The sequence below is a fragment of the Engraulis encrasicolus genome, chromosome 17 (genome assembly GCF_034702125.1).
Source record: "Engraulis encrasicolus isolate BLACKSEA-1 chromosome 17, IST_EnEncr_1.0, whole genome shotgun sequence".
NCBI classification, from domain to species: Eukaryota; Metazoa; Chordata; class Actinopteri; order Clupeiformes; family Engraulidae; genus Engraulis; species Engraulis encrasicolus.
The window spans coordinates 12,773,826-12,783,899 of record NC_085873.1 but is presented as its reverse complement, the minus strand read 5'-3'; the positions used below and the strand labels follow the sequence as shown (position 1 = coordinate 12,783,899).

The 10,074-nt window shown below is 40.2% G+C and overlaps 1 protein-coding gene across 1 annotated transcript in view; it reads left to right on the top strand.

Annotated features, from left to right (window-relative positions):
• Positions 1-7,125: 7,125 nt before the first annotated feature.
• Positions 7,126-10,074, top strand: part of LOC134467824 (hyaluronan-binding protein 2-like) — a 14,994-nt gene continuing 12,045 nt past the window's right edge. The window contains exons 1-5 of the mRNA XM_063221769.1: positions 7,126-7,304; positions 7,725-7,746; positions 8,156-8,248; positions 9,177-9,296; positions 9,640-9,756. Coding sequence (XP_063077839.1) covers positions 7,245-7,304; positions 7,725-7,746; positions 8,156-8,248; positions 9,177-9,296; positions 9,640-9,756 — 412 coding nt within the window. The 5' untranslated portion in view covers positions 7,126-7,244. The remainder of the gene's footprint in view (positions 7,305-7,724; positions 7,747-8,155; positions 8,249-9,176; positions 9,297-9,639; positions 9,757-10,074) is intronic.

Below are 10,074 nucleotides of genomic sequence, written 5' to 3'. Positions count from 1 at the left end.
GAGAGAAGAGAGAAGAGAGAGAGAGAGAGAAAAAAGTGAGTGAGTGTAATTTCAGCTGCAATGTGCTGACACTATTTGTCTAAATAATAACTGGCTTCATAGGATACCTCAAGGATAGAAGATATACTTTATTTTCTGATAATGTGAATAATGCAAGATATGAAGTCATAGCAATATGAAAATAAAACAATAATGTCATCAAGATCTTCCCTTTCATGTCTCCTAAAGCTAATGTTCAGTGGTCATCTTCTCATTTCATCATCCTTTGGAAAAACATTATATAGCACACACAATGAAACACGATGCACACAATGAAATTGCATTTATGCCTCAGCTGTGAAAGGGAGCAGCCTCAAACAGCACCCCAAGTGAGCAGTGCGGCGGGATGATGCCATGTGAGGCGGGAGTGTACCTCTGTCATGGAGGACAATGGGGAAGAGCATTGGTCAATTACTCCCTCCACCAACCTGGGAGTCAAACCTTAGTGCTACAAGCATGACACCCTTACAAACTTCTTACCAATGGCCAACCTACAGCATATACTGACCTGAATACTACAGTATGTTGCATTGGGAAATACATTTCAATATATGAGAAATATCCTCTTATGTTTGACATAAGAAGATGCGGTAACACTTCCAAATAAGGGGCCATAATTAACAGTAAAGTAGCTACAACCTAATACTTAAGTAAGGGTTAATAATCGTTACTTAATGCCACATTAGACACATATTAATTGTTATTAATGCATATGTTGAACCTTAGTAAGCTGTTACTTAACTATTAGATAACTCTTACCTTGTGTTACAAGTTAATGGATAAATAATACATAAATAGTGGGGTTTGGGACCCTTATATTAGAGTTGGTCGAGGATAACTAATGGTCAGCCAACTCTAATGTAAGGGTCCCAAACCCCAATATTTATGTATTAATTAACCATTAGTTATGCCTTACTTTTGTATTAAGTAAGTGTTAATTTTGGTCCTTAGTTAAGTATGACCTGATAGCTACTTAACTATTAACTGTGCCCTTAGGCCTACTTATCTATTAGCTAAATAATAAGATGCTATTAACTTGTAAGTTAACACAAGGTAATAGTTATCTAATAGTTAAGTAACTGCTTACTAATGTTCAACATATGCATTAATAACAATTAATATGTGTCTAATGTGGCATTAAGTAATGATTATTAACCCTTACTTAAGTATTAGTTTGTAGCTACTTCACTGTAGTAGGATTATTTGGAAGTGTTACTGAAGATGCATATGCATAGCAATGCATGCATAGCAATTTATAAATTCTATGAACAAAACATCTCATTTATACATTCTCATTTATATGTACGTATACCCTAGTAACACAGAACGTAAAGAGAACGTTTGACTTTTGGTTCTCTAAAGGTTGGGGTTATTACCAAACCAAAATTTACCACTTAGAAACGTTCCCTTTGGTTACAGTAAAAAACAAGCAGCCATTGGTTCCGGTTCGGTTCTGGATACGTTTCAGATACGTAATTTTTGGTTCTGTTTTGGTTCTCACTGGGTTGCCAGGAAAGTTTAATTTAAGTTCCCAGAACGATATATGTGTGGTTCCCATTCCATTCCCTCGCCGTTCTCTCACCGTACCTTTATTGCTTTTCATGTTTGTTCCCTCATCGTTCCCATATGGTTCCCATAACCTTGATGGTTACATTATAGGTCTGGTCACGTCTGGTTCCCTAGACGTGCTCCTGATGTTCCCCCAACTTTGTTTATACTGTGTTGTTCAGAGCATAAGCAATGATGACTGTCCACCCGATTAAATCATATACGTCTACAGATTAGTAACAGTATTTCCTCCAGATTTAATCATGTACACAATCAATTTTTTTTATTCCATTTCAATCATTTAACTCAACTTGGTTGGGTTGATCTAAGGTTTGGCTGTGCACACAACATCACACAAAAGATGTGGTGAGTGAAAGAAATAACTTGAGAACTTGTTACACCTTTGCCGGTAACAAGCAGGCCCTTCACAACCAATCTGTCCATCAGCGCCTGGCCAAACCTAATTACTTAGGGCTGGTATATCATGATTCAATTGCTTGCACCTGAAAAACTCCTAATCAATCTGGTCACATGGTACTCTTGAGCCTGTATATAAACCTGCTGTGAGAGTAGCCTGAGTATCATCCTCCGTAGTGACCCGTGGTCAGCAAGCGAAAGTATTGAGCCAGCGCGGTCACTACGGAGGATGATACTCAGGCTACTGTGAGAGTGCTTTAGTTATTTGCCTGCCTGCCTGCCTATTGGCTGGTCAGCATGGCACAGCATAGCGCTTGTTTAACTGCTTTGCAAGCAAGCTAATAGCGCTTTTGGCTTATGGCATTTGTTAGCTACATCTTGTGCCTTGCTTTGTGAGCTAGTCAGTAACAGCACATGTTACATTGCTTGCGCCATTGTGCACTTGATGTAGATGGTATGATTATCTTTAAACTTCATTAAGGAAAACATTTGGTATTAATCCCCACTAGATTGTGTTCATACATGTTCAGCTGATATTTATCTCACATTGTGGTACATTATGGCATAGACTGATATATAAAATATAGACATCATACATGTTTTCAGCAACTTTAATCATCATTCGAAGACAGCAGTGTGCCAACCTGATGCCAGGCGCAGGGTGTTTCAGTGATGGTGGAGGATGGGAGGTCTTTAAGTACCATGATCAGGGTACCTCAACTATGGTGAGAGATAGTGGGACAGGACCAAAACACATTCACAATAATAAACAAGGTTGGGGGAACATCAGGATCATGTCTAAGGAACCAAATATGCAACCAACAAGGTTAAGGGAACCATATGGGAACGACAAGGGAACAAACATGACATGAACAGGAATAAAGTGACGGTGAGAGAACAATAAGGGAACGGAATGGGAACTACACATATAACATTCTAGGAACGAAAGTTAAACTTTCCTGCCAACCAAGTGAGAATGGAAAAATAACCAAAAATGACTCTCTGGGGACGTACCCAGAACTAAACTGGAACCAAGGGCTTGTGTTCCAGGAACCTTCGTAGAACTAAAAATTGTTAGTAGGGTATGGTAGTTTTGAGTATTATTGTAGTGAGGCAAGCCCACAAAGAATTTTAAGTCTATTCTTCAAAACTTGTTGGCCGTTGGGCCTACTTCAGGCGACTCTTGCATAGAGACAAGGAGTAGTATGGTGTTTTGTAATTTAAAAACCCTTTATTTTAACTGGGGTACATAACTTAAAACGCCAACCGGTTTCAACCACACAGGGTCTTCATCAGGGCGTGACAAGAAAGAGTTTAAGTCTATTTGAAATACAGTATAATATAGACTACTGTGTAGGCTATATATATATATATATATATATATATATATATATATATATATATATATATATATATATATATATATATATATATTGAATAAGTATGTTTGAATAAAAAAAGATTAATTAAAATATTACACTCATTTAGATATTTGTAGACCTATAATATATTGGTGAAAGACTTGACGCCACTTTTTTTGTTCCTATGATTTGTTTTAGTAGGAAAGGTTAACATTTGAGAATAGATCATTTTTGGAAACCAAGCATTTTTTTATTTACCGGTAATCAATTTTGATAGAATAATGAGGCCATAAAGATAAAAAAAATGTCAAGAGTAACGGTAAAAACAAACGTTGAATCAATTTGTCAGCGTAAAACGACCAAATATAACCGGCATCATAAAGTGATATTCAAAACAGATGGATGAGCTAAGGGGGACACTGCACTATTTATGCATTAACGGACATGTTGTCCATGGGCCCACAGGTTCAAGTCCGGTCTGGGTCATTTCCTAAGCCTACCGACCACATTACATCCCTAGTAACACAGAACGTAAAGAGAACGTTTGACTTTTGGTTCTCTAAAGGTTGGGGTTATTAAACCAAAATTTACCACTTAGAAACGTTCCCTTTGGTTACAGTAAAAAACAAGCAACCATTGGTTCCGGTTCGGTTCTGGATACGTTTCAGATACGTAATTTTTGGTTCTGTTTTGGTTCTCACTGGGTTGCCAGGAAAGTTTAATTTAAGTTCCCAGAACGATATATGTGTGGTTCCCATTCCATTCCCTCGCCGTTCTCTCACCGTACCTTTATTGCTTTTCATGTTTGTTCCCTCATCGTTCCCATATGGTTCCCATAACCTTGATGATTACATTATAGGTCTGGTCACGTCTGGTTCCCTAGACGTGCTCCTGATGTTCCCCCAACTTTGTTTATACTGTGTTGTTCAGAGCATAAGCAATGATGACTGTCCACCCGATTAAATCATATACGTCTACATATTAGTAACAGTATTTCCTCCAGATTTAATCATGTACACAATCTATTTTTTTTATTCCATTTCATTCATTTAACTCAACTTGGTTGGGTTGATACTAAGGTTTGGCTGTGCACACAACATCACACAAAAGATGTGGTGAGTGAAAGAAATAACTTGAGAACTTGTTACACCTTTGCCGGTAACAAGCAGGCCCTTCACAACCAATCTGTCCATCAGCGCCTGGCCAAACCTAATTACTTAGGGCTGGTATATCATGATTCAATTGCTTGCACCTGAAAAACTCCTAATCAATCTGGTCACATGGTACTCTTGAGCCTGTATATAAACCTGCTGTCAGAGTGCTTTAGTTATTTGCCTGCCTGCCTGCCTGCTGGCTGGTCAGCATGGCACAGCATAGCGCTTGTTTAACTGCTTTGCAAGCAAGTTAATAGCGCTTTTGGCTTATGGCATTTGTTAGCTACATCTTGTGCCTTGCTTTGTGAGCTAGTTAGTAACAGCACATGTTACATTGCTTGCGCCATTGTGCACTTGATGTAGATGGTATGATTGTCTTTAAACTTCATTAAGGAAAACATTTGGTATTAATCCCCACTAGATTGTGTTCATACATGCTCAGCTGATATTTATCTCACATTGTGGTACAGTACGGCATAGACTGATATATAAAATATAGACATCATACATGTTTTCAGCAACTTTAATCATCATTCTAAGACAGCAGTGTGCCAATCTGATGCCAGGCGCAGGGTGTTTCAGTGATGGTGGAGGATGGGAGGTCCTTAAGTACCATGATCAGGGTACCTCAACTATGGTGAGAGATAGTGGGGCAGGACCAAAACACGTTAACAATAATATACAAGGTTGTCGGAACATCAGGAGCATGTCTAAGGAACCAAATATGCAACCAACAAGGTTAAGGGAACCATATGGGAACGGCAAGGGAACAAACATGACATGAACAGGAATAAAGTGACGGTGAGAGAACAATAAGGGAACGGAATGGGAACTACACATATAACATTCTAGGAACGAAAGTTAAACTTTCCTGCCAACCAAGTGAGAATGGAAAAATAACCAAAAATGACTCTCTGGGGACGTACCCAGAACTAAACTGGAACCAAGGGCTTGTGTTCCAGGAACCTTCGTAGAACTAAAAATTGTTAGTTGGGGTTACATTACATTACATTACATTACATTTAGCAGACACTTTTATCCAACCTGACATACAAACATGACACAGAAGCAAGTAAAGAGTGTGGGGGCCAATAGAGAGTACAGCAGTATACAAAGAATGTAAAATACAGCAGAAGTGAAAGAATAGTAACACAGTATATACTAGCCTACATTTATCTCACCCCCCCCTCTCTCTATCTCTCTCTCACTGCCTCACTGCCTGTCATCTCTTGACAATCACTATTAAATAAAAGCATAAAAAGACTCAAAAATACAATATGAAATAAATAAACAAACAGCATTCAAATAACACATAAAAAAGAGTTTTGGAAGATTAATTTGCACTGCGATTCTATGTTGGTTTGTTTGACATCAGGGTTAATGCTGCATACATTGCCTACCTGCAAACCACAGACACCCATTGCCAGCAATGCCTATTTGTATACAGCTGCTCTCTACATGTCATTTTTACACAACCGCTTGTTTTCAGGGCATGCGTTTTGATCATACATATTCACAGTATACAAATACAACTGATGAAGCTGACAACAGGATCTAGTTTGTGTCCGTAAGTTGTGAGACTGTCCACATGAAAACTCACAAGATCATCAGAACAAACAAAATACCACAGCGCAGGCAAAGGTTGGATAGATATTATTGATCCACTATGTGCACATTCTCCCAAGTGTTAACTAGATTTATTGTGACCCTTACAGTATACAGTCTAATTAAGACATGTTCAAATGTACATGTTGACTAAAACGGGGGAAATATTTGTACAAAAAAATCAAATGAGCAAGTGAGATCATATACTGTACTGTGTAACACCACAGCAAATTATGTAGTGTCAATTTCAGCAGGGTAGTAGAAACATTTACTTTGCCAAAGTCCAGTCCAGAGACCCCCTTACCCAGTCATGGTAGTGATGGTTGGTTGGGATTGGTAGAGAGGTTGGGGCTTATATGGGGGGTGGTTTTCAAGGTCCACATGCATAACACTTGGATAACAGTCGGAGGGATAGCATATAAATCTAGACTCCCCCACAACCACGACCAACTTTTGGAAAACATTAATTGCTAAATAAACAAACACATTAATAAACAATCAAATGAATATAGAAATAAAAGTAATAAAACATCCAGAGATAGTCATTTTACATTCTATAGTATGTTTTAAAGCTTTGCCGATCCTCTATATTGTGATTTATGATATCAGGAAAGAAAAAAAGTTTGTGTTTTTCCGGTCTGCTAGTTCCGGTTAGCTGTCCATAGCCTTTCTGAATGATGAGGTAGGCTACTATCAGCTGCTAGCAAAATAATAATAGTGTCACCCTTGTAACCATAGACATTATATAATGGTGGCTACTAGTGTAAAGAGTTATTGGGGCGTGCTTAGCCCAGCAGAATGATGGTGTCTGCCTATCATGTGCAGAACACCAACCGTACAAATGAGGCAGTTGTCCCGGGCCAATGGAAAAGGGGGTGGGGGTGCCAGAATTGGACCCCATTACATTTTATGCATTGAGTGAGGGAGCCCCTTCAGATGATTTTGTCCAGGGGACGGTCAAAGCTGTCAGCGGCCCTGACGGTATAGGTTCAACCCATAGACCAGGTCTGTCTATGGCCTGCCCCCAGTCTACACTCCACCTCATGTCATTGCCTGGCTGGCCAGACTAACTGACTACCTCCCTGAGAGTGACGCTGCAGTCGAGACCTGTGCTGCAGCCATGGGCTCCCCGACGCTGCTAGTGCTGGCCCTGGCCAGCCTGTCTCTGCTGGCCACACAGGTGAGTAACCATGGCAACTATTCATAACAGAAGGTATAAAGACACTGCTTTAGATCATGTCCAAGTTTTAGCTCTGGTAGTCATAGTGTCCTGTTCTCTATGTATGTTTCCCTCGTGTTGCTCTCTCTCTCTCTCTCTCTCTCTGTCTCTGTCTTTGTCTCTCTCTCTCTCTCTCTCTCTCTCTCTCTCTCTCTCTCTCTCTCTCTCTCTCTCTCTCTCTCTCTCTCTCTCTCTCTCTCTCTCTCTCTTTCTCTCTCTACCAAAGTGATTTGCTAACATTCTAGTTACAAACAGGTTCAGTGGTATTTCTATTACTAAAGTAATAAGTAATTAGTAACATGATCACAGTTGATGTACAATACAGTGCATTTGAATAAATAAATAAAATTACTTCTTTGCTTCTCTTTTGTTGTTGTACAGACAGCCGGACAGTATGATGAAGGTATGGGGTTTCTGACTCTCAAATACCTTTGTCTAACCAAGTCCTGAAAACAACAACCACATCACCATTTATTTTAGTAGTTCAATCAATTTGTGAGTTAGTGTTCATATGTAGACATCAGCTATCTGAATATATAGGCCTACTGGTGTTCCACTGAACGACAAAAAAGCCCTTTAGAGTGTATCGTCACAAATCGGTAGAACACTATATGTATATACATATTTTGAATTGTACTTTCCCAAGTTATTGCCATCAAACCGCCATATTTTCATTGTTGTACAAGTAGCAACAAATAAAGCCAAAACAAAAAGGTGGACTGTCTGGTTGTAAACTACAATAGAATTCTAGAAACATAGCCTCCTAGACTTTGAATGGCTTGGCATCTGAAATCTGTGTGCCCTACTGACAGGGTATGAGTATGCCTATTACGACTACACTGAAGCACCAGAAGCAGAGATGGACTTTGATCTGAGCTGGCTGACAGATCTATTAGTAGGCATCGGTAAGCTGACTCTACAAACATTACACTTTACACATTACGTTTATCTTTATCAAAAGCAACTCAGATATTATAAGTTATTACAGGACAATGGTTACATGACATTGGTTACAGTCCCTGGTGCAGTCTGGGGTTAGGTGCCTTGCTCAAGGGCACTTCAGCCATGGAGTGTGGTAGGGACTTTAAGGGTGGGATTCAGAATATCAGACCTGCAACTCCCTGATCTAAAGGCCATCTCCTTAAGCATAAGGCCATGGCTGCACGACTATACATGTATGGATACCCTATAGGGGTATTATTTGAATGTGTACTACTGTAAGTCCTATATGGAATCGAATATCGAATTAGAAGGCATATTGCAGCTAATTGCACAGAGGACACTGCACACATGAAGACTGAGGAGACGGAGTGTAGTTTACCAATTTACCAATATATTGGCATCCTTTTCAAGCCATGATATGGTTGAAAACATTAACTGTGACTAAAACCTTGTCATAGTCACAATTTTCCACACACTTGATGGGCACCTCAGAAGTTCCTGGAGGGCTACCTGGTCTCTGCAGGCACCACATTGGCGAAGCCTGTGCTACAGTATGCTACCTGAGTACACAAGGGCAGTCATGGGTAAGCGGTTAGGGTGTCAGACTTGTAGCCCAAAGGTTGCTGGTTCGGCTCCTGACCTGCCAGGTTGGTGGGGTCGTAATTATCCAGTGCTCTCCTCCATGACTGAAGTACCCTGAGCATGGTACCGTCCTGCCACACTGCTCCCTTGGTGTGCCATTGAGGGCTGCCCCTTTGCACGGGTGAGGCATACATGTAATTTCTTTGTGTGCAGTGTTCAATTGTGTGCTGTGGAGTGCTGTGTCACAATGACACAAGTGTTTTACTGTGTGTGTATCTTATACAGTGTGTACCGTTTTTTCTTTCCCAGATGAATCAGATGAGTGCAATCCCAATCCCTGTCTGAACAATGGGGTCTGTGAGAATTTAAACCGTGGAGGTTATCAGTGCCACTGCTCACCACTCTACAAAGGCAAAAACTGCCAAAAATGTAAGATCCAGAGATTGGTAATTTATGTGTGTGTGTGTGTGTGTGTGCGTGTGTGTGTCATCATCATCATCGTTTATGCGATGTGTGTATGTGTTTTTGCAATATCTTCAAATCATTTATATTTGGGATATATTTGAATGTATTGGTGTTTGAATGTATTTACTATTTACAGTCTAGTGTCACATATTCCATATGACTTGGTTTTCCCGTCATGTGATTGGCTGGTTGAAAGATCAGCTAGTTGATTTGGTCATTTGGAATTGGAATATGTGGCACTAGAGTGAAACTAATGACTCCATTTTGCCCATCACTGTGCGTAATGTCTATTTTGTGTTTCACGCAGTCGACGATCCCTGCAAGAATGTCAAATGTAACTCTGGAGACTGCGTCCTGACAGCTGACAGTCCGTACCACGAGTGCCGGTGCAGAGAACCCTACAAAGGATCCACTTGTCGCAAAGGTATGACATAAGAACCCTAAGGGATACACATTTAGCCAGGGCTGGAGTACTATTTTGGCATTACATTACACTTGGCTTGTATCCAAAGCGACTTAGACTTAATTAGGTTCAGGGTATTGGTTATAGGCCCTGGAGCAATGTTGGGTTGGGTGCCTTGCTCAAGGGCACTTCAGCCATGGATGAAGGTGCTGGTAAGGGTGGGATTTGAACCTGAAACCCTCTGATCTAAAGGCCAGCGCTCTAACCACTGAGCCATGGCTGCCCAACAGGCATGCAGGGCATTTTCCTGTTGGGCCGCCAGTATAATGAATATAACAT